This window comes from Cotesia glomerata, linkage group LG4 (assembly GCF_020080835.1).
Source record: "Cotesia glomerata isolate CgM1 linkage group LG4, MPM_Cglom_v2.3, whole genome shotgun sequence".
NCBI classification, from domain to species: domain Eukaryota; kingdom Metazoa; phylum Arthropoda; class Insecta; order Hymenoptera; family Braconidae; genus Cotesia; species Cotesia glomerata.
The window spans coordinates 22,171,422-22,197,144 of record NC_058161.1 but is presented as its reverse complement, the minus strand read 5'-3'; the positions used below and the strand labels follow the sequence as shown (position 1 = coordinate 22,197,144).

Genomic DNA, 25,723 nt, shown 5'->3' with positions numbered 1-25,723 from the left:
TTCAAATACTGAATCAAACGAGTGTGGTGATAATAACGAGAGTATAAGTGCCAAAAAGCTATCAAATACAATGAGTGAAAATGTAATTGTTAACCCATTACATTTTTATAGAATCATAGAATTTTTTACCGTCTTCACAGCTTTATCGGATATTCTTATATGTCGAAACTGTAAACAGAATGTTAAATTTGCTGAAAGTGGAATACGAGGCCTCGGATTCAAGCTCGTTGTTAATTGCATGTGCGGATCGAAACAAATTCCATCAGGTCCTTTTATAAATAATGGATTTGAAATAAATCGTAGGATAGTTTTTGTCATGCGACTCTTGGGTGTTGCCCGAGAGGGAATTAATTTATTTTGTAATTATATGGACATAGGTACTGGTATCTGTGAAAATACTTACAATTCGATATATGATCATATTCACAGTGCTGCTAAAAAAATATTTGAATTTTGTTGTAAGAAAGCTGTAGATGAAGAAAAAAAGAAAATGAGAAGCACGAAAAGACCTCTTCTTAATTTTAAAGTATCTGGTGATGGAACTTGGAGGAAACGAGGATTCAAATCATTATTTGGCGTTACAACTCTAATAGGCTATTATACTGGAAAGGTTGTAGATTTAGTTGTTCGGAGTAGTTATTGTCATGCGTGTGCAATATGGAAGAACAAACCGAAAACTTCACCGGAATATATAGCTTGGGAAGAAAACCATGATGAAGAAAGCTGCACACAAACACATGAAGGATCTGCGGGAAGTATGGAAGTTGAAGCTATCAAAACGATGTTTATAAGGTCAGAAGAATTACACGGAGTAAAGTACGGTAATTATATAGGCGATGGAGATTCCAAAACATTCTCAGCAGTGATAAAATTGAACCCGTATGGTGATGAACTGACAGTAACTAAAAGCGAATGTATAGGTCATGTGCAAAAAAGAATGGGAACGCGACTCCGGAGCGTAAAAAAAGAAAAACATTTGGGCGGAAGAGGAAAGTTGACAGAAGTTTTAATAAAAAAATTAAGCACTTACTATGGACTAGCAATTAGGAGAAATTTAAATAGCGTTGAAGACATGAAAAATGAGATATTGGCAACTTATTTCCATATGATATCAACAGATGATAATCCACAACATGACAAATGTCCAAAGGGTGTAGATAGCTGGTGTAAGTGGAACGAAGCTAAAGCTCTGGGGACAGAACCTCCAAAACATCCGACACCTTTGCATCCTGACGTTCAAAAAGCGATTTTTCCAATTTATCAGGATTTATCCCGGGTAGATTTATTGGAGAGATGTTTAGGAGGCCATACTAAAAATGCTAATGAAAGTTTTAATTCAACTATTTGGCGTATGGCCCCTAAACATTTGCATAGTGGTTTAAAAACTATTGAAATTGCTGCATACTTGGCTGCTTGCTTATTCAATGAAGGCAGTTCAAGTATTTTATTAGTCATGAACGAGTTAGGTCTCATCGTTGGGAACAATAGCTTTAATCACGCACAACAATCCGACAGTCAGCGCGTAACCCGTCAGAATCGACGCAGCTCCTTGGACAGTAAAGAAGCCCAAAAAGCACGAAAAGAAAAGCTACAAGCTCAAAATGAAGCATATGAAGCTGAAGAAGGCTTACAATATGGTGCTGGAATAGCTGATTAATTGGTAAGTTGTTTCAATTCGTTTAATACAACTTTATATTAACCTTTTGGCACCGTGGCTTTATTTACCAGTAACAATTTATCGAAACAAAAATTTTTCATAAAAAATTTATCATACAAAAATTTCTCACATGCAAAAAATTCTCACTCAAAAATTTCTTGATTAAAAAAATTCTCACAGAGCAAAAAATTATCATTTAAAAGTTTCTCAAATATTTTATTTTCACTTTATCATTAAAAATTCATAATTAAATAAATATTAATTTTAATAATAATTAATAATACCAAATAAATTTTGACAATGAGAAATATTGCCTTTGTGAAAATATCGAACAAGAAATTATTGCTGATAATTTACGTAGCAAAAAAGTATAGCATGAGAAAAAAGAGACGGTCACCTTAACTTTTTCATCACTTATTTTTCAAACGCGTTTTTCTCGAAACTAGTTTTTTCGAACTAGTGTACACTCTAGCTTAAAAAGTTTTTAACCAATCATCTTCAAATTTAGTATATTATTTCTTTACATAATTGTGCTGAATATGAACCTCAATCAGAAGCAATTTTTTCATTTTAACTAATTTTTTTATACTAAACAATAAACAAAAAGGTAAAAACATGACTTACTTTCACAGCCGTCAAAAATGAAAATTTATTTTTTTTTCTTTAAAATGAGGTTCATATAGAAGATACATGTCTAAAAAAAGTTATAATTTTGATGCATTGATTTCAGATAAAAATTATGGCCTCCATGATGTACACCAGTTGCGAAGTCGGACGACAACCTACGAGATGTATCAGCTGATATCTTTACTACTTTTTAAGTTTTATTCTTGTAAATGTAAATTTTTACTCTTCAATATATGTATAAAATAACCCAAAAGTTTGGATAAATAATATTAATTTTTTATACCTTTAAATAATTGATTAAAATCTGCTCGAAAACGGCCATCTACACGTATTTCCCCCCTTAAAGCGATCAAGGTACTCCCGGAAACAGCTGTGTCCTGACAACATCTGGGTCAGATAGTAGTTGGCCTCGCCGTGATTCCGGTTAAGCCAAACGTCAATACTTGGTATAAGTCGATGAGTCCATCTTCCCTTCTCCGCAGCATCCCATAGTTGTTGCCATCTTGCTGTACTATGTTGTCGCTCTTCAGTTCTCAGTTCTTCAGCGCTCAGTGTAGATGACATCTTTCGGTGGTATAGGTTCCGTCTTTCCTCAGCTAGGACTCTAAGAGGCAGAGTTCCAGAAATGACGCACACTGCCTCCTCGGATATTGTGCGGAAGGCGCTTGCAACTCTCAGTGCACTTAATCGGTAGACCGGTTCGGCTTTCCTCCATGATTTTTGGGTCTCCAGCGCGTCTGCCCAAACGGATATTCCATATGTGAGCACTGATGTGACTACTGACGACAGCAATAGTCTCCTGCTCTGCTTCGGGCCTCCAACATTCGGCATCAGTCTTGATAGACTAGTTACCACCGCTGATGCTTCAGCACTTACGTGTTCGACCTGTTGCTTAAAGTTCAGTCGGGCATCCAGCGTCACCCCCAGATATCGGATAAATGGTTGCGATGCGATCTCCTGCTCGCCGACATTCAGCTTGATGTTTTCTACGATCTTTCTGCTGGTGATGAGCACAGCTTCAGTTTTGTGCTTGGCTAACTCCAACTTCATCATCTCCATCCATAGGTTAATCCGGCTAAATGTGATATCGAAAGCCAGATTGATCTCTTCCAAGTGTTTCGCGACAATCACTACCGCTACATCATCGGCATATGCAACAAGTTTCACCTCTGATGGTAATGCAATTCTCAGGAGACCATCATACATGATGTTCCACAGCAAAGGAGCCAAAACCGAGCCCTGTGGCACTCCTCCGATTATTTCGTACTTCCTTGGACCGTTTTTCGTGTCATATTTGAGGACTCTGTCTGTAAAGTAGTTTACTACCATTCTGCGCAGGTATCCTTGCACTTCTTTATCTTCGAGAGCTCGCATGATACAGTCCCAGTTAGCGGGATTGAAGGCATTTTCGATGTCCAAGGTAGCCACTAAACAATACTTCTTTCTGCCACGTTCCCATCTCTTTCCAGCGATTGCCTCCTTAGCTGTATCGACCACCAGGTTGATCGCATCCAGCGTTAAACGTCCTTTCCGGAAACCATACTGGCCTTCTGCTAGGAGTGGATCGACGGCTGCTTCTTATCGTTGGTGCATTATACGCTCTAATATCTTACCCACTGTATCCAGCATGCAGAGTGGTCGGTAGGATGATGGCTCGTCCGGTGGCTTCTTCCCTTTAGGGAGAAGTACAAGTCTTTGCTGTTTCCATCTTCTAGGAAAAATCCCTTCTTTGAGGTACGAATCGTAGGTATCTAAGAATAGATTTGGCGCTGCTTTGATAGCTGTTTTTAATGCAATATTCGGGATTCCATCCAATCCCGGCGACTTATTATTCCCTACTCGGTTACACGCCTGCATCAGTTCTTCTTCTGTGACAGGTGGAATGTCTTCTCGATTTACTGGCAATGAAGAATAGCCGAACTTACTTTGTCGAGGAAACAGCGTAGAAACTATTCTTTCCAGGAGCTGTGGACACGTAGGTAATGGCATTGGCTGACGCTCTAGGTGGGTCATGACCACCCTATACGGTCTGCCCCATGGGTCCTTTTCTACCTCATCGACGAGTTCCTTCCAACAGCGTCTTTTGCTATCTTTGATGACCTTGTTCAGTTCTCGACGAGCCTTTTTGTATTCTGCGACCAGCTCCGCAGAGTTAGGTCGTCGGTGGCCACGCTGTGATAATCTTCTCTTTTTGAGACAAGCTGTGCGAAGGGCGTTAATCTGATCATTCCACCAGTGCACCGATGGTCTTTTATTGATGCCACGCTTACGGGGCATGCAGGTGTCGCAAGCCTGGGCAATTCTCGTCATGAAGTCCTTCGTCTTCTCTACAGCATTTCCTGTGATGATGGTCGAGTCACTGTCTAAGGCTACTACCAAAGCTTCCGAGTCAAAGTCTTTCACTTTCCATCCAGCTGCATTAGTTTGTCTAGTTGCTCTTTGATGGTTCCGGCCAGCCGATATTTCCCAAAGTATTGCACTGTGCTCGCTGGCGGTGTCGGTGTTCAAGACTTCCCAAGAATAGTTTCCTTTCAATAAGCTGCTGCTGACGAATGTGAGGTCTATTATCGAACTAGCCTCTCCCTTGGTATATGTTGGAGTCTCACCGATGTTGAGAAGGACCACATCCAGTGAGGCCATTGCTTCACGTAGTGTCTTGCCTCACGCATCAGTCTGCTTGCTGCCCCAGTCTACCGCCCAGGAATTGAAGTCCCCTGTTATAGCTACTGGGTAGTATTGCTTTGCGTCTTCGGTCAGTTGATCCAGGAAGTCAGTAAAGTCGGTAATGGAAAGGCTAGGTTGTGCATAGCAACTATAAAAACGGATGTCGTTAATAGACGCTGCTACAAAGCCGATGCTATCATTGCTCACTATGCTCTGGAAGGGAAGTTTGCCACAGGACCAGATGACAGCCTTGGTGGTGCTGTCAGTTTCCCAAGGTTGGTTATTCAGGTGTCTGTATGGCTCTGCTATTATTCCTAAATCAAGCTCTGATTCACGCACGGTCTGCATGAGCAGTTCATGCGCGGCTTCACAGTGATTGAGGTTAAGCTGTAATATCCTCATGTTTGCTTGCTTGTCATTCTCTGGAATGCCTCTTTGTATACCGGGCACCTGTATGTGCTGGCGTGATGGGCAGCGTTCTCTGCGCTCTTATTTTCCGCGCATAATACACACTTCGCTGGGTTTTTACAGTCCGCAATCTTGTGTCCTTCTTGGCCGCATCTGATGCATAGCTTGGATCGATCTGTCTTGCTTCTGCACTGGAAACCGTGGTGCCCGAAATGCCAGCATTTGTAACATTAGGTAGGTTTCCTCGTGGCTCTAATTCGGCAGTTGACCCAGCCAATTCGGATTTTACCACTTCCTTCTAATATCTTCTGAGCTGCTGCAGCCGGTAGTGTCACGACAGCGGTTGGGGTATGTGTGTGTGAGTGTGTGTGTGTGTGTGTGTGTGTGTGTGTGTGTGTGTGTGTGTGTGTGTGTGTGTGTTTTTTGTAGGGAATCCTTTTTACGGATTCTAGGCATAGCTGTTTGGCCTGGATATGTGGCGACTTGACGCAGCGTCATACTAACTCGACACTAACGCCCCTACCCACTAAACCCTAAACCCCTTTTCCTTCTTTCCTCTAATCCCTCATGGAAACCGCCGTCAGGCATTACTTCGTGAAGGGAGGATCTAGCTACTGCTCTTCCTTCTGGTGGCTAAGGTGTTAACTATCTTCCTTCTGTCTTCTGCTATTTGCTCTTTTTCTTTCGGTGGAACGCAAGTCTTTAAGGACTTCTGTTGCAAACGTGTTGGTAGCGTTCCAGGCAGCTTCTGATGACAACATTGCTTCTACTAGTGAATCTGGTTGCATTCTCTGGTTCAGGATCCTCTCCAGTTCTTCACGCTGTGGATCGAAACGAGGACATACAAAGAAGACGTGCTCCGCGTCTTCAGCAGCTCCTGGGCAGGACGGGCACTCCGAAGGGTCATCGTGCTTAAAGCGGTGTAGATACTCTCGAAAACACCCATGTCCCGACAACATCTGCGTAAGATAGTAATTGACCTCACCGTGATTCCGGTTAAGCCAAATGTCGACCCGAGGTATGAGACGGTGCGTCCACCTACCCTTCTCTGCAGCATCCCATTGTAGTTGCCATCGGCCTATGCTCTTTTGCCGTTCTTCAATTCTAAGTTCTTCCGGGCTCAGTGCAGTTGACCTTTTTCGTTGGTAAAGGGCCCGTCTTTCCTCTGCTAGAACTCTAAGAGGTAGGGTTCCAGCAATGACGCACACTGCTTCTTCTGATAGAGTGCGGAAGGCACTAGCTACTCGTAGGGCACTCTGTCGGTATATTGGTCCAGCTTTTCTCCATGATTCTTGGGTTTCCAGTGCATCAGCCCAAATGGATATTCCGTAAGTGAGCACTGATGTGACTACTGATGTCAATAGTAGCCTCCTGCTCTGCATTGGGCCTCCGATGTTAGGCATCAGCCGTGCGAGACTAGCCCTCACTACTGACGCTTTGGCACTGACATGTTCCACCTGCTGTTTGAAGTTGAGTCGTGCATCCAGCATCACTCCCAGATAACGGATAAATGGTTGTGATGTGATTTCTCGGTCACCGACATTAATCTTAATTGTTTCAACTTCTTTTCGGCTGGTAATAAGCACTACTTCGGTCTTCTGCTTGGCCAGTTGTAGGTTCACTGTATCCATCCACTGGTTGATCTTCTCAAAAGTGATGTCAAACAGATGTTGAATCTCGTCGAGGTGTTTGGCGACGATCACTGCGGCAACATCATCCGCATACGCTACCAGTTTGACACATCTTGGAAGCTTCAGTCTCAGGAGCCCGTCATACATGATATTCCACAGAAGTGGACCAAGAACAGAGCCCTGTGGCACACCACCGGTTATATCATACTCTTTTGGACCATTCTTTGTATCGTATTTCAGCACTCTATCTGTAAAATAGCTAATCACTAGTCTGCGAAGATATGTTGGCACGTTCTTCTCGTCGAGAGCTTGCATGATGCAGTCCCAATTAGCGGAATTGAAAGCATTTTTGATGTCCAAGGCAGCCACCAGGCAGTACTTCTTCGTTCCACCCTTCCATCTAGTTCCTGCGATTGCCTCTTTGGCCGTATTAACAACCAGATTGATCGCGTCCAGGGTTGATCGTCCTTTCCGGAATCCATACTGGTTGTCTGCCAAGAGTGGGTCGACTACTGCATCTATTCGCTGATGGATGATACGCTCAAATATCTTACCCGCCGTATCTAGCATGCAGAGTGGTCGGTAAGATGACGGTTCTTCTGGCGGTTTCTTTCCTTTAGGTAAAAGTACTAACCGTTGCTGTTTCCACTTACGAGGAAAAGTCCCCTCCTTGAGGCATGCGTTGTAAGCGTCTAGAAATAATGTTAATGCTGCCTTTATGATGGTTTTCAAGGCTATATTAGGGATTCCGTCCAATCCCGGCGCTTTATTATTTCCTACCCGATTACAGGCCTCCAACAATTCTTCTTCAGTGACAGGTGGAATGTCGTCCAGTTCATCTTGCGTTGACTGATAATTGAGACTGTGTTGCTGTGGAAACAGCGCAGTGACGATTTTCTGAAGGAGTTGGGGACACGTAGGTGACGGCATTTGTTGTTTCTTCAGGTGCGTCATGACCACCTTATACGGCCGACCCCACACGTCTTTGTCGACCTCGTATATGAGCTCTTTCCAGCATCTTCTTTTGCTCTCTTTTATGGCCTTATTAAGTTCACGACGAGCTTTTTTGTACTCTGCGATCAGCACTGCAGAGTAAGGTCGTTGATAGCCACGCTGTGATATTCTTCTCTTTCGATGACACTCTTTACGGAGGTTGCTGATATGATCATTCCACCAGTGTACCGCAGGTCTTGAATTCATAACACGTTTGCGAGGCATACTGGCATCACAAGCTTGTGTTACTCGCATCATCAGAGCTTTAGTATGTTCTTCTGCACATCCAGTCTCTATCGGATCACTATCGAGGGCTGTTAGCAATACTTCTGGGTCAAGAGATTTCACCTTCCAACCGACGGTGTTAAATTGCTTGATAGGCCCCCGGAGGTTCTGGTCGTTTGACGTTTCCCAGAGTATCGCATGATGGTCACTGGCAGTGTAGATGTCCAGTACCTTCCAGTTAGTGTTACCTTTAGCAAGGCTGGTACTGACAACAGTGACGTCTGCAATCGAGCTTGCGTCACCTTTGGTGTAGGTCGGCGTGTCACCACTGTTGAGCAAGACTACATCTAGTGTAGAAAGAGCTTCTAGCAGCTCTCTTCCTCGTGCATTAGTCTGCTTACTGCCCCAGTCCACTGCCCAGGCGTTAAAGTCCCCGGCTATCGCCACTGGATGATGTTGCTTCGCGTCCTCGGTCAGTCGATCCAAGAAGTCAGTAAACTCAGCAATTGAGAGGCTAGGTGGTGCGTAGCAGCTGTAAAAACGGATGCCATCTACTGATGCTGCTACAAAGCCAGCACTGCCATTGGTAGCTACACTCTGGAAAGGGAGCTTACCACAAGCCCAGATCACAGCTTTCGTGGTGATATCCGTCTCCCAAGGTTGTCCAGCTAAATGTTTATATGGCTCCGATAAAAGCACAACGTCGAGCTTTAATTCCCGTACTGTCTGCATAAGCAGGTCATGCGCAGCTTCGCAGTGATTGATGTTAAGCTGCAGTATCCTCATGTTCGTTTATTTGTCAGCTTCTGGAGTGCTTCTTGGAAGACTGGACATCGGCCAGAACCAGACCGGTGAGCAGTGTCCTGAGAGCCAGGTTTTTCCGCACATAACGCACATTTCACTTTATCTTGGCATTGAGCAGCTTGATGACCTGTTTGCCCACATTTGATGCAAAGCCCAGATCGGTCGACTTCGCTTTTACATTGGGCAGTAGTGTGCCCAAAGTGCCAGCACTTATAGCATCGTAGTGGTGTCTTAATTGCTCTGACACGGCAATTTACTGAGCCAATCCTTATTTTGCCTGTCTTTCCAAGTATCTTCTGCACTATTGCTGCTGGCAATCGTACCGAAGCAGTTTGAGTACCTCTGTAGGCCGGACGAATTTTAATGACATCTTCAGGTATTTCGTAGTCATTTCCAGCTGCCTCTTGTAAGGCCTTCCGGACATCGTCTTTAGTTGTTTCGTCGTCAATGTCCCGGATTTCAAGCTGTTCCTCTGGGCCTTTACAGATGACTTGCGCTTCTTCTTTAAGGATGCTCTTGATGGTCTTCAGCAAAGCTTGTCCTTTGTCTGCGGTCTTTCTGGAAAGCGTAATGAGCATATTCCCATCATTCGTCTTTTGAACCTTGTCAACGACGTCACGGGTCTGATCTGGTGGGACATCTTTTTAATCCGACGCAGTATCTCGGCATATTTTGCCTTCTCAACGGGTCGAATAATTAAGGCATCTGGTTTGGTGAATTTTCGCGGTTTTTCCCGCTTAGGCTCCGGCCGAGATTTGTTCACCGGTTGTTTTGGTAACCGCTCTCTCGCTTGCTCCTTCTTCTCCTTCTTGGATTGGACCTTCTGCCATTCAGTCACCTCTTTTTTCTGGCGTTCTGCACTGCCGTGTTTTTCGGAGGGCTTGGTTTCAGGTCCTTTTTCTTCACAACTTGGCAGATCGTTGGGTCGGGAGAAGATCGATCTTTTCTCTTAGTTGACTTGCTGCTAGTTCTGATTCTGTCTTCCGCGACTGATTCACCGTCACCTTCGGCTCCAGTGTCCATTGCTTCTTCATTCACGATAGTTGCTTGAATGCTTCTCTCCGGTGTAGTGCGAGAAGTGCGTCGTACTGTTAAACACCATTCTTCATCAAGTTTCTTGAATCTCTGGAGGGCATTGGCTACGCTGGTCGTCTTGGTCTTAATCTCCTTGTGGATATTGACCTTAGATTGGATGAAGTCATTTAGCTCACTGGTCAGCTTTTCAAGGCGTTCAAACGCTTGCGACCGCTTCATTTCAGCGCTTGCTTCAATCGCTGCTTGTTGGGCATGAGGCCCGTTTTCACTATTGTTGTTTTCCTGAATTTTACTCATACTTTTAAATTCACCAGCGCATCGTACGGAGTGGAGCGGGTTGTCATAACTAGGAACGGGTGTACCCTCGGAGATAGTACTCCTACCCCAGTTCCCTGAGGCCTAGCCGACACTTAGCCAGCCCCGGAATACACGGACGGACTAGACTCGCTCGGAGCGGTGAAGATTCCGATCTCTAACACTCACTGCGTACTTCCTGATCAAGGCCCGAAGTGGCTGGCTCCTGATCCACTGCTGCAACTTACACCTCGGCAGAGCAAGCTCACATCAGCCGTGGCCTGCATCGTCGGAAACTACGACACGAGGTTCCGGTCACTTCCAGTGGGTCACAGCAGAGAACGATCGTCTTGTTAGGTCAGTTAGTGCGACCAACCCATTAAAGGGGAGTTTTGTCCACGGGAGCGTATTTTGTTTGGTTATTTTGCTTGGCTCCTACCCGCTGTACCTCATCAACTAAGAGATTAAGTGTCATCCAAGGACAGCGAGCGTTCTCCCATCCGCTCGGGGAGACGCGCCCGGTAGCAGTATCTCTTCTGCCCCGAGTGTGTGTGTGTGTGTGTGTGTGTGTGTGTGTGTGTGTGTGTGTGTGTGTTGGGATGTATGTATACCTCTCAAAACTTATTGAACGGCTCGACTGATTCAATCGCTGTTGGTGCTTTTCGAAAGGGCTTGACTAAACTTAGATTTTGTATATACTTTAGAACGATTTGGACGGGTAGATTGTGAGGAATCGCAAAAAAACTACAAAAAAAATTTTTTTCAAATGGGGTTTTTTAAGAATAACTTTTAAATGGCTTTACTGAGCAATTCTAAAAATTTATCAGCTCTTAACATCAAAAAACTACGTCGATCACTGCCAGTCCGGTCAAAATCGGTTAATTCGTTCGTGAGTTGTCGTTGACGAAAAAAAACCAAAAAAACTGTTTTTTCGGAATTACTCCGAAATTTTTGGTTCTATCAATTCAAACTGAAATATTCTTTATGAAGCTTAAAAAACTGCGTCGAATGCTACCAACCTCGTGAAAATCGGTTGATTCATTCAAAAGTTATTGCGATTTGAAAATTCAAAAAATAGTGTTTTATCTAACTTTTATCAAACTTTTGAGCTCGAAGAACCATACAAAACATACAAAAGCTATTTTTTTTAGCTCGGAGAGCTCAAAATAACACACAAATTGTATTGATGAGCTCGACGAGCTCAAAAACGTCATGTGCAATTTCAAGCGTTTAGGTATAGGCGGGATTGGCGGGAAGTTGCAGGGATGGCCTTTAGGGTCAACCGTTTTTCTAAATTTTTTTGCAGTTTTTTTGAGATTTCTTAAAATTCACTGGTTCGAATCGGTCCAAATTATGGTCAAAATCTAACTTTAGTCAAGCCCTTTCGAATGGTGCCAACCGCGGTAAAATCGGTCAAGCCGTTCAAAAGTTATGAGAGGTTTACATTCGGCCATACACACACACACACACACACACACACACACACACACACACACACACACAAACGTACGGACATCATCGCGGAAACATTCAGGGAGGCTTCCTAAGACCTCAAAACGTCAACATCCGTTGAAAACTCGATTTTCGAAAAACGGGGTGAAACCAATAACTTCCCAATTTTTGAAAATTTTCAATTTTCTTAGCGGGAAGTTAAAAATGTTCAATACATTAACTCATAATCTTCTCGTTTTTAATTATACGTTGGATGAATGCAATTTTTTATAGAATTTATGAGACATACATCAACATCAGGATCATCATTGTCTATTGATGCAGTAACTTCAGTTCTTTTTCCAGATTTTTTCGTTGTTGAAAGGGTCTGATGCTTCAACATTTGCATATAATCATTATAATGTTTTGTTTTTAAATGAGCGGCTAAATTTGTAGTATTTCCACACGTTGTATATTCTTTACTGCATAAATTACAAGAAACGAGTTGGTTGTTTTCTTTTTTTGCGAAAAAATTCCACACCGCAGACATTTTCAAGCTAAACAATAACAATTAAAAAATAAAAACACACAATGAACCACGCTGCGTAAAGTAACTTGCCGCCAATAAACTGTAACTGTCACTTATGTACACTACACACACAACCTTATACCAACTGTGGTTGGCTCTCTAACATATAGAGGCAGCACTTATAGTAAAGCTCACGCGCTCTAGTTTACTCTTGAACGTATACTTACTTGTATATATAATTAATTTATTAATTTATACTTAGAACGAGAAAAATATTATGACAGTAAGTGGAATAGATAATAAAATATTATGAAGATCTCGACAAAATATCGAATTTGATACTCGAAAATGAATATCAATTATCGATATTTCAAGATAAAAAAAATTAGAAAAACGGTAGACCCTGAAGGCCATCCGTGCAACTTCCCGCTCATTTCATACCTAGGTGCTTAAAATTGCACTAATGAAGTTTTTGAGCTCTCCGAGCTCAAAAATACTATTTATGTATTATTTTGAGCTCTCTGAGCTTAAAGAGATAACTTTTTATGCTTTTGAGCTCTTCGAGCTCAAAGGTCTGATAGAAGTGTGGAATGGTCATTTTTAGATTTAAGTTTTTCTATTTTATTGTTTTATTGCACCTTTGTACTTAGCAGTAAGTATTTTTTTTAAAAGGTTGTAAATAAAGGGATTAAGAAAAATTCCCAAATAACAGATGTTTAGTTAAGATAGTTTAGAAAATATTTGTATGCGTGGGAACGGAAGTATAGATTTGTCTCGTGGCAAAAATGTACATTATAAGTACCCAGAGTGTAAGAACGAAGTATGACTGATGCGGGGGTGAGAAACCCAGGTAATAAGTAAGATCTAATTTGTATGGGACTCGAAGAGGCAGTTCCTACTTAACTTCGATGTACGACAGACCTCTGTCCTTTAACTCTGTCAATTTTTTCTAATAAATACTCAGTTTAAATTAACCGCCCCGTGATACCTTAATAATAACAACTTAATAAACATTTAGTATCCTATCCCATAAAACCCGATACTACAGAAGTTTCATAGAACAACATTTTAAGAATTTTCAAACCACAATAACTTTCAAATTTTTAAGCCGCAATAACTTTTGAATAAATGAACCGATTTTTACGCTGTTGGCGGAGATCGACGTGGTTTTTTTTTTGTTAAGAGCTGATTAGTTTCTAGAATTGATCGGTAGAGCCGTTCAAAAGTTATTCCAAAAAATGTCGGATTTAAGTTGAAAAAACACTTGTTACCAAATATTTCGTCGAGGATATCTCTCGAACCAATCTACCGATTTTTACGTTCTAGGCGGCGATCGACGCAGTTTTTCAAGTTCTAAAAATTATTTCTTTCATCAAAAATGATCTGATAAGAAATGTCGAAGTTATGTGAAAAAAACACTTTTTTCGGTTTTTTTTCAGTTTTCTTTCGTTCACGCTATCTCTCGAACGAATCTACCGATTTTGACCGGATTAGCGGTGATCGACGTGGTTTTTTAAGGTTAAAGGCGGATTAGTTTTTGGAGTTAATCTATCAAGCCGTATAAAAGTTATTCCAAAAAAAAAACACTTTCAAAAATGATTTTTTTCTTATTTTTTTTGAGATTTTTCAAAATTTCTCAAAATCTATCGGTCCGAATCGGTTCAAATTCTCAGGAAATCTAAGTTTGAGGGAACCCTTTAGAGCGCCGTTTGGTTGGTTCCGTTCGGTTTAGTCGTTTAAAAGTTATAAGCGACTCACATACTCACACACACACACACACACACACACACACACACACACACACACACACACACACACACACACACACACACACACACACACACACACACACACACACACACACACACACACACACACACACACACACACACACGAAGAGCTCAAAAGTTTAAATAATTTTAAACTATCAATATTTTCATAAAATATAGATATTTGACAATAAATCCTGAAAATTTTATCAATTTATCTTTAATGGTTAATTTGTAATCTACTTATTGATAAAAAATACTTAAAATGTTTATTTTAAAAAAAAATGTTAAAATAAAAATTAAAAAAAAATCGTTTTGGGGATTAATTTTATCATTGTGACTACTTGAGAAAAAAATATATGGGGTATTCCATGCCAAATCGACCACTTTTGACCCCGACCCTTTTCGATTTGGCCGAAGGTTTTCCATCCTTTTCTACCCTATAAAAAACGGTTCTCAGAATTTTTTTGAATTTTTTTACCTAACTCCAAAAAAGTTATGAATTTTTCAAAAAAATGGCTTTTTTATTTTCAAATAGCCATAACTTTTTCAAAACTAAACATTTAGGTACCTTTTTTTTTTAAAATTTTTGTTTTAGATGTACTTTCCGATAAAAATATTAAAAAAATTTTTGTAAGATCAATACATATGGAATTTTTCAGTTTTTTGACAAAAATCAATGATTTTTCGAAGTTCGACATTTTTTTTTTTAAATTTTTTTTTTCTAAAATAAACTTCAATCAATTCCACAGTTATCCCTGTAGAACCCAGATTGGGCCGATTTCTCTTTCTATTTTTTTTATTCAATTGAAAAAAAATTGTTAAATTTTCAAAAATGGAAAAAAAATTTTTTTTCATAAATTTTATTTATATAATGAGATAAATACAATTCAACAATTTTACGGCATTACATTCACAATTTAGAGGCTTCATCGATGACTGTAATTAGTAAGATCAATAATTGATGCAGCTAAAATTAATTACTTTTCTCTCTGTCGTTTAAATATTTTACAAATTCTGTGTTCATTCGAATTCGAAAAGTTTTTAACTAGTAAACAACCATTTTTGTCCGGAATTATACAATGTAGTTGTTGAGTTCCTGTAATCGGTTTCGTTCTGCAAAATCGATCATTTAAATCATTTACTGCTGTGTCATAATCTTCTTCTGGGGAAAACTTCACTATAATATTCGGCAAGTTATCCGGTGCAGAAGCCCATTCAAAAAGTTCTTCTGGTGTCGTTATTTGTTTGTCTACCGCGAGTTGGAGACTTGCTCTCGCTGCAAGTCGTTTGAGAATACCACCGATTCCATCACACGGACCTTTCCCATGGGCAGTCGCAAAAAAATGCCATTCAGCAGGAATATCAAAATCATCTTCGTGGTAATATAAATTTACAAAGTTTTTAAAGTTTTTAAATTGTTGAGGAGCTCCATCAGAAAAATAATAAATCTTGTTACAACGTTCAGGAAGACTTTTCACGTAATCAGTTATTATTTCGATGAAAACATGAACAACAACGGCATCATGTTTGTTAGAATCTGAGATAATTACTAAACTTTTGTGTTCAAGTTTGTTATTTACTTTATAATAAATAACGACTGGAAAAACTGTTGCCTGATTATTATTCCAGTGAAAACCAGCTGCCGCATTTTGTACTACGAAGGCATAATTTTCTGCAAAATCACAAATAATAACGTATTCGTTTGGTTTCAATGTTTCTTTCAATGTCTTCAAGAATTGGGCTTGCTCATAGCAATGAACGAATGAGGTAGAAGAATTTCTAACTCACTACAAAATTTTCCACAAATTCTTCTGTAGGCTTAATAATAGTTTCTAAACTACTTCTCGGTTTTGATATCCAATATTTATATGTAATATTCTCGATTTCCCGGTCCTCAAAACATTTTAGTAAAATTTTACTCAACTCATCGACCACAGGACAGTTTTACATCCACCTAAATAACACTGAAAAGACGGATTTTCACATATAATCATGCTCAAGTAATCGATGTAGTGTTTAATGGGCTTTTCTGTGTTCCTTGTAAAAGAATAAATATTTGCACCTAAAATAACAGTAATTTAGTAAACTTAAAATTCACGCATTTATAATTATTAATTAATTTGATAATTACCAAGCATCATTAACTTCACGTTTTGATGAATCGTACACACGCAGATGGTGTGTGTTCCACTTGCCCCTGCTAACACACAATGTTTTGGTCGCAAAGAAGCGAATTTTGAAAATCCAATTCTCTCAGCAGAATTTATTTCACAGAAACATTGGTATAATTCTTTTAAGTTAGACAGGATAAGTCTTTTTTGGACGTGTATCCGATTACCATCATCACTTCGAATTGATACAAAGTCTTTCATACCGGGCATTTGAGCACTATACTCATCATCGTTGTAAAAATTTTCAACTTTTAATTTTACCTGATCAGTAATTGTCCTCCCTATACAAAAATGTTGAGTAATTTAGTTTTCAAGTGTATTTAAAACATCGATTTTACGCTACCCATACCTAATTTCGATTCAGGTGTAGAAAGTAAACCCGTTTCTTCAACCAAATTTTTTGCTACTCTTGACAAATGTCTTGATGTATTCATAGTTTCACAAATACGTCTCTCACTCCATTTTACAGGTAATAATGTTAAAATTTGTATTTTCAAAGACTTATCAGTTTCTTTATCGTTGAATTTATCATACAACATTTTAATTAGAGAGCGAAAATTTTCACCATCGTCATCAATCGATTCTTCATCTGAAGAAGAAAGCAAAACTAATTTCAAGCTGTCCGGATACCCGATTTATTTTATTGTTCAAAAATTGATTATCATTCAATTTCTTCGATGGAATCGGTGATTGATTTAACAATTCTAATGCATGGTTTATTACGGGTAATTGAGTTGCAGCGCTAACTTGGGATCTGAGCTTGATTGTGATGCTTTGGGTTCGCTATCAAATGACATGGAACCTTAAAAATAATAGTGAAACATATAGCTACTAGAAATGTATTCAAGTAACGTATAAATAATTAAAAAAACTTACGGAATGATAAGGATAATGGGAGATCCGTGGCAGTTGTATTACTATCATTATCAGCCTGATCATTGTTGTCATTATTGTCACTATAGTTGTCTTCACGGTCACTTACATCAGCACTAGGATCATTACGAGCATTTGTTTGTTGCTTCACTAACTCTGAAGCTTTTTCGACATGAACTGCATAATAAATAATTATCATCTAATCTAACGTTACTTTCATAATATCAGTCGCCGGACGTAAACCAATTTTTAAAATGAGATTCCAACTCAAAAGGATTACAACACCGATCAAATACCTTTTTTACGCCATAAAGACAAATTAAAAAAGCGCTTATAAACTAGAGAAATTATTTATTTATACAACAAATGTAATGACAATCTTTTATAAAACACTAGATTGCACAAAAGATTTATAGGTTATGTTTTAGATCTCAAAATGAAAAAGCCGCACTTTTAATCAAAACATACTAGCTTATAGCATCTAGTTTACTGGCTATAGGTAAGTCGATAATTGTTATCCCTAGTTTATCGATCTAATTGATATATTAAAATTTGAATCTTACTAATTACAGTCATCGATGAAGCCTCTAAATTGTGAATATAATGCCGTGAAATCGTTGAATTGTATTTATCTCATTATATAAATAAAATTTATGAAAAAAAATTTTTTTTCCATTTTTGAAAATTTAACAATTTTTTCAATTGAATAAAAAAAATAGAAAGAGAAATCGGCCCAATCTGGGTTCTACAGGGATAACTGTGGAATTGATTAAAGTTTATTTTAGAAAAAAAAAATTAAAAAAAAAAAATGTCGAACTTCGAAAAATCATTGATTTTTGTCAAAAAACTGAAAAATTCCATATGTATTGACTTACAAAAATTTTTTAATATTTTTTATCGGAAAGTACATCTAAAAACAAAAATTTTTAAAAAAAAAAGGTACCTAAATGTTTAGTTTTGAAAAAGTTATGGCTATTTGAAAATAAAAAAGCCATTTTTTTGAAAAATTCATAACTTTTTTGGAGTTAGGTAAAAAAATTCAAAAAAATTCTGAGAACCGTTTTTTATAGGGTAGAAAAGGATGGAAAACCTTCGGCCAAATCGAAAAGGGTCGGGGTCAAAAGTGGTCGATTTGGCATGGAATACCCCATATAGACTCAATTTTCAGAATCAAGTGGAAAATGGGGGGGTCCACTTGATGTGATCTTGCTCTCTACGACTGACCAGGTCGACAGCTTTCGAAGCTACAATTAGCTAAATTTAATTTTATGTTCGCGGAAGGAATAATGGTCCAGGATAATCCATGGGTAGCGTCGTACGTTAAAAGGTAGGCTAAGCTCCGACACATAACCAACTTTTTCTGCACACTGCTCTGCTGATTACCTTCTTATTAAAAAATAGAGCTAATAGCCGTCAATTACAAGTATTAAATCATACAGCTGAAAGTTATTTAATACTTGCACCGCTTCTTACCAATATCTTACCCGACTCAAGTTTCACTTTAATTATAAATGGTCGTAATACAATTACAGGTGTGTACAGTAACAAAATAGAACAAAGACTGCTCTCAACGTACGATTCATCGCGATAGTAGCTCCACTGGTTTTTATTGAAAAAATAGGGGTAAATACTGGTGACCTCTTCTTGTTTACTATCTAATTCTAAATGACGTCTGTCGATAACCAATATTTATTGTAATTAACTCTCTATTCAATTTTTTGCGCAAAACATTACCGGTTGACACTACTTGTCAGGGTACGTGTACCATGGGTGATTTATTGGTAGTCGCGAAGTGCGTTGAGTAGCCACGTTGCAATGAAAAAAGTGCAGTTAAGTGTTATTGCCGCTTTCTCACGAGAAAACGACGTGTTTCGAAGATCAAAGTTTCGAGACAGAAGCACGTAGATCTTTAATAGAATGCAAATATCATTTCTAGAAAAATTCAGATTATGATATCAATTCAATATCAGTTTATGATAAAACACTGTAACTTGAGATACGTCTTTTTCTAGCAGGGCCGATTTAGGGGCTTCGACCACAAATTAACGAGGCTAAAACAAAGTCTTTAGAAATCAGTAGAACTTCAGATGTATTCACATTTGAATCTATGAATTAGGAGTACAATTTAGTACTCTGATTAAAAAGAAGGTGAACGTCACGATTAGAGCATTTTGGAAAAATCTAAGATATTTTTAAATCTATTAAATAATACAAATTTTTTTTGTCTGAAATTCGTGTTTCGTTTCAGTCTCTAGACGGATTTGCAATGGCTGTAGCTGCAGATGGTCGATTTTTGTACATCTCGGAGACCGTTTCAATCTACTTAGGATTATCTCAAGTAAGTATAAATTTTGATTACATGTACAATTTCATACCACATTTAATTGAATGATCACTTTTATCTTAATTGGAACTTGACGACACAATCATATGTGATTGTTAGAGTGATCTTAAGAAAATTATTTCGTGGACGTCCGTATGTCTGATGTATGTATGGAAACTGGTGTGGTCACGATAACTGCCGAAAATCTAAACTAATGAAGTTTTTTAACTTTCTCCTAATAAAATTAACAATTTTCAAAAATCGGGAAGTTATTGGTTTTACTCCATTTTTCAAAAATTGAGTTTTCATCAGATCTCGACGTTTTGAGGTCCTAGGAAGCTTCCCTGAATGTTTTCGCGATGATGTCCGTATGTCTGTATGTATGTATGTATGTATGTGTGTGTGTGTGTGTGTGTGTGTGTGTGTGTGTGTGTGTGTGTGTGTGTGTGTGTGTGTGTATAAATGTGACCCTCTCATAACTTTCGGAAGACTCGACTGATTAAAATGAACTAAGCGGGGTTCCAAAGAGTTTCTGTGGACCAGTAGATTTGAGAAATCTAATAAAGTTTGAATAACAGATTTTTTACAATTACTTTTTGACGGCTTTAGGAATAGATTTAAAAAACTAATCAGTTCTTAACTTTGAAAAACTACGTCAATCACTGCCAGTCTGGTCAAAATCAGTCAGTTCGTTTGTGAGTTATCGTTGTCGAAAGAAAACTGAAAAAAGTGTTCTTTCGGAATTACCCCGAAATTATTAGTTCAAAGAATTTGAACTTAAAGATCATTTATGGAGCTTAAAAAACTGCGATGAATGCTGCAAACCTGCATGAGAATCGGTTCATTCATTCAAAAGTAATTGCGGTTTGAAAATTCAAGTGATAGTGTTTTATTTAACTTCTATCAGCCTTTTGAGCTTGGAGAACCCAAAATGACATGAAAATTATATTTTTGAGCTCGATGAGCTCAAAAACCTAACGAGTGCAATTTTGAGCGTTTGAGTATGGAATTAGTGGGAAGTTGCAGGGTCAACCGTTTTCCTAATTTTTAACTTCCCGCTAAGAAAAACAATGATTTTCGAAAAATCGGGAAGTTTCTGGTTTTAGCCCGTTTTGAAAAGATCAAGGTTTTGAGAAACTTAGATTTCCTGTAAGTTAGAACCGATTCGGACCGGTAGATTTCGAGCAATTGCAAAAAAAGTGAAAAAAAAGTTGTTTTTTTTCATTTTTTCAAAATATCTCCGAATTGGCTGAACTGATATGATTGACCTCAAAAACTGATCAGCTCTTAATCTTGAAAACCCGCATCGATCGCCATCAATTGCGTCAGAATCGGATGATGCGTTCGGGAGATATCGTTGTCGAAAAAAATCGAAAAAAGTGTTTTTTTGTAATAACTCCGGAAAGTTTCATCAGATCGATTTTTTGTTTCGAATTTTTCATAGATCTCAAAAAACTACATCGATCACTGTCAACTGCGTGAAAATCGGTTGATTTATTCAAAAGTTATAGCAGTTTGAAAATTTTTAAAATGGTGTTTCATTGAACTTTGATAAGACTTTTGAGCTCGAAGAGCTTAAAAGCATAAAACCTACTTTTTAACTTCCCGCTAAGAAAATAAAAAATTTTCAAAAATCAAGAAGTTATTGGTTTTACCCCGTTTTTCGAAAATCGAGTTATCATATCTCAACGTTCTGAGGTTCTAGAAAGCTTCCCCGAATGTTCCCACGATGGTGTCCGTATGTCTGTATGTGTGTGTGTGTGCGTGGTCGAAATCGGTTGACTTATTCGTGAGTTATCGTTGTCGAAAGAAAACCCAAAAAAGTGTTTTTTTCGAATTTCTAATTCAATCAATTGAAACTAAAAAATTACTTATGAGGCTTAAAAAATGCATCGAATGCCGCCAACTGCGTGAAAATTGATTGATTTATTCAAAAGTTATTGCGGTTTGAAAATGTAAAAAATAGTGTTTTATTAAATTGCTATCAAACTTTTGAGCTCGGGGAGCTCAAAATTGCACGACAATTATATTTTAAGCTCAAAGAGCTAAAAAACGTAATAAGTGCAATTATAAGCGCTTAATTATGAAAGTAGCGGGAAGTTGCAGGCATGGCCTTTAGGGTCAACCGTTTTTCTAATTTTTTTATACGCTTTAGTATTATCCAAAACTAAGTCTTTTCAAAGATCACGGTTCAATTCAATGAAGTTTAATTATAATTAGCAATTAACTAAAATCAAGTTATCGTTTGTATATCTATATCTATGTAAATAAGGTTCGTTTAGAACACATGCGCAGTACCTTGCTTCTCTGGGTAGACAATGGCACGAAAAATTTAAAAGTACTTATATTTTATTTTAATCAATTTTATCACGGAAAATAAGATTATGAAGCGCGCACTTTTGGATTTTTCAAATTTTTTATAATTTAGAATCAAATACAATGATTAGTAGCTCAAACAAACTTTTTTTCGTTTGTTTTTTTTCCGTTAGATATTTATAGATATTATTCTTTTATATTTATGTCCCTTTTGCGAAAATTTTTTCAAAGCCGGATGAGGGATAAGGTTCCACATCACAATCAAATTCATATTTATTTTATATTAAAAGCTTAACTAATAAATAAATTTATAAAAATACTTATCGCTCTAACCAAGATTAGAACCTAAAACCTAACACAAGCGAGACTGTAACCAAACCACAACGATATACAAACGTTCCAGACTTAATTATTGTCGACTTGAAGAGTCGAAACTTAAAGAGTTTCATCGACCACAAATCAACCTTCTCGCTAATTCCATACCTAGGTGCTTAGAGTTCCACTAATGATGTTTTTGAGCTCTCTGAGCTCAAAAATTCAATTTATGTGTTATTTTGGGCTCTCCGAGCTTGAAGAAATAGCTTTTCTATGCTTTTAAGCTCTTCGAGCTCAAAAGTGTAATGGAAGTTTCATAGAACAATATTTTTTAAATTTATAAACCGCAAAAACTTTTGAATGAATCGACCGATTTTCATACGACTGGCGGCATTCGACATAATTTTTTCAGCTTTATAAACAATCTTTGAGTTTAAATTGATATAACTAGGAATTTTGGAGTAATTCCGAAAATACTTTTTTCGGTTTTCTTTCGTTCACGATATCCTTGAACGAATTGACCGATTTTACTTGCTTGACGGTGATCGACGTAATTTTTTGATTTTAACAGCTGATTAGTTTTTAAAACTAATCAATTAAGCCGTTTAAAAGTTAATCCAAAAAAATGTCGGAGCTATGTTAAAAAAACACTTGTTTCCAAATATTTCGTCGAGTATATCTCTCGAACCAACCAACCGATTTTTACGTTCTTGGCGGCGATCGACGCGGTTTTTTGGGTTCTAACAATTATTTGATCTTATCAAGAACGATTCGAGGAGAAATGTTGAAGTTATGTGAAAAAAACACTTTTTTCGGTTTTCTTTCGTTCACGATATCTCCCGAACGAAACGACTGATTTTGACCGGATTAGCGAGGATCGACGTGGTTTTTCAAGGTTAAGAGCGTATTAGTTTTTTGAGTTGATCGATAGTTTGATCTTAGTTTTTTTGAGTTTTTTCAAAATTTCTCAAAATCTATCGGTTCGAATCGGTTTAAATTTACAGGAAATCTAAGTTTTAGGGAACTCTTTAGAACGCCGTTTGGCAGGTTCCGATCGGTTGAGTCGTTCAAAAGTTATAAGCGAGTCACATATTAACACACATGCATACACACACACACACACACACACACACACACACACACACACACACACACACACACACACACACACACACACACACAGCCGCACAGACACCACCGCAGAAAAAGTCAGGACAGCTTCCTAGGACCTCAAAACGTCAAGTAGTTTGAAAATTCCAAAAATGGTATTGTATCCAATTCTCACCAGACTTTTGAGCTCTTTGAGCTCAAAAGCATAGAATAGCAAACTTTTTGAGCTCGAAGAGCTCAAAATAAGTCGAAAATTATGTTTTAGAGCTCGAAGAGCTCAAAATCAAAATTAGTGAGATTATAAGCGTTTAGGTATGGACTTAGCGGGAAGTTGCAGGGATAGTCTTTAGGGTCAACCGTTTTTTCAATTTAATCATAGTAGATTTCATAAAAATCTATGTGACGTTCTGTAAAAAAATGGTTGAATTTTATAATTTATTAAATTTTTATTTAAGATTTTCTTGCAATTAAATTCCGAAAGAGATTCGTTGCTGGTTCGCCAACGAGGCAACGGAAATCTTATATGATAAGAGGTCACTGAGAAGTCAACGTGGCCCACGGAATATAAAAACATCCGCGTCAGCATGGGACCCGAGCCTCGACGACGTTCTCGAGGTGTAACCCGAGCTCAACTATGGCTGCAACAGATCTTTGTACAATTAAATAACTAAAAACTAAGTCAGTCGACCGGAAGAGCTCATCGAGCTCGGACTTTGTTCGCCAGCTTCCTTCTAGTCCTATTCGTATCATTAAATTTAATATTATGTCAATTCTGACTAATTATTTCAGATAGGGGCGAGCGCTTCTTAGCGTTCCAACCTATTCCCTTATATTCCTATAGGGGTGAACGCTAATCAGCTGTTCCACCCTATTCCTAAGTTAACAGTCAATTTATAAGTAAAAATTATGGTAGGAGAGTTCATCTGTGCGGCCCACCTGGAATCTATCGATTACCTAAAGCGGCCGGCCTGGTAAAAATTTATAGAGAATCTTATATGAGAAATAATCAAATTTCCAGAACGTTACAGTGGTGCTGTGACCAGGATCACAGATTAGCTCCACTACCATGATGAAGTTTAAAACAAAGATATTTGTGAACCGATTAAGAGATAATTTGAATTATTCTCGTGTAGTGATTAAGTGCCAAATTATCCTAGGAAATATAAAGTGTTGCTATGGAATTTAAATTTTATGTGAAGTGATTACATAAATTGTGTTAAATAACTAAAGTGTTGCTACGGACCTTAATAAATTTAATGCCAAATGAGGTGAAAAATTTACGTGGTTTTAATCGCGTAGTATATTTTAAATAGTTGCTATTAACGCTATAATTTTATAAATTAATTAGTTGTCACAAAGTTCAGGTGTATGCGAAGTATTGCTTTATATGAAACTTCATCAAGTGATTTTATTTTAACATGGGCCAGTGACGTGAATTTTGTGTGAATTTTACTGATTTCATAAGCCAATCACAATTTCCATCGTGAATGTTGCTACGAATTAATAATTTTATCAAGTAAAGTGGAGTAGGATTTATGGTAGTAATACCGTAAGATGAGTAACGTTTTACTTTCAAACCGGGAAACTCCACCGAAAGACGGTACAATATAAACAAATAGCGTGGTTATTCGAAATTTTACCGTTTATTAATCGATTAAATATTTTCTCAGAGTCTCAAAAATCACGGGCTTCATGAACTAATTCTAGGAAATTTTGTAAATTAGCTTATCATCTCGTTTCTTTCTTGAAATAGTTACGATAATTGCGGAAATCGATTAAAATCAGTTTCTTAGTGAGATTAAAATGCCTAATAACAGTTGTAACGTCCACGTTTTCTAATCAAACTTATTCTAATTAATCCCCGGCTTGAAATTTGGTCGCTGAAGTCCAGGGTCATAAATGGGGAACACATTATAAATAACAAAATATAAACAAATCACTTCATTTTAAATAAATCAAAGAAAAAGGAAACCTCTTTATTGACCTGATCATGTTAATAAACGATATAAACAATATAAGCAAATTGAACAATATAAACAATACATTAGAACACTCTTTTTACACATATTCGCGGTTCAAAATCATTAACGCGGTTCAAAATCAAGAAACAATATAAGCAATATACACTAATACAATAGAAACTTTCTATCCAAACATACATGACGGTATTCACGGTTCAAACTCAAAAACGCGGTCTACAAAATACTAACTAATTTCCCAATAAACCCCCCACCCTCCCCCCCTTTCAGGGCAACTAGCCGTCATCCCTGTGGGGTCGTAAACTCTACCCTGAGAGCAAGTGGAGAGTATCCTTCTCGCTCCCACCTACCCGGTTTATGGTCACCTACCGTACCTCAGTTGAAGGTCCATTCTTCTCCGTTTCTGAAGTTCAGTAAACATCTTGTTGGTCTTTGACATCTCCATGGTTGTAAAAACGACGAAAACGCGATAAATAGCTTTCGCACGCCATGTCATTCAGCTTAAAAACAAAAAATAATTTTCTCTTCACGGTTTCAGATCAATAAATAGGCTCTGTACTAATAAT

The 25,723-nt window shown here is 38.1% G+C and overlaps 2 protein-coding genes across 4 annotated transcripts in view; one reads left to right on the top strand and one right to left on the bottom strand.

Moving 5' to 3' along the window:
• LOC123263017 (protein trachealess) overlaps nt 1–25,723 on the top strand; it is a 372,435-nt gene that overhangs the window by 175,627 nt on the left and 171,085 nt on the right. For all 3 annotated transcript variants that reach the window (XM_044725531.1, XM_044725532.1, XM_044725533.1), the window contains one exon: nt 19,363–19,452. In XM_044725531.1, the coding sequence (XP_044581466.1) occupies nt 19,363–19,452 (90 nt within the window). The remainder of the gene's footprint in view (nt 1–19,362; nt 19,453–25,723) is intronic.
• LOC123263020 lies at nt 16,139–16,843 on the bottom strand. The gene is made up of 2 exons (XM_044725536.1): nt 16,591–16,843; nt 16,139–16,522 (listed from the first exon to the last, which is right to left on the bottom strand). The coding sequence occupies exons 1-2, from the start codon at nt 16,778–16,780 to the stop codon at nt 16,182–16,184; spliced, it is 531 nt and encodes a 176-aa protein (XP_044581471.1). The 5' UTR covers nt 16,781–16,843; the 3' UTR covers nt 16,139–16,181.

Excerpts from the sequence above, each read along its gene's own strand:
- LOC123263020 (XM_044725536.1), bottom strand. The coding sequence starts at position 16,780 with ATGTTGTATGATAAATTCAACGATAAAGAAACTGATAAGTCTTTGAAA. Across the intron at positions 16,523-16,590 it reads TACACCTGAATCGAAATTAG|GGAGGACAATTACTGATCAG; the intron begins GTATGGGTAGCG and ends ATTTTTGTATAG.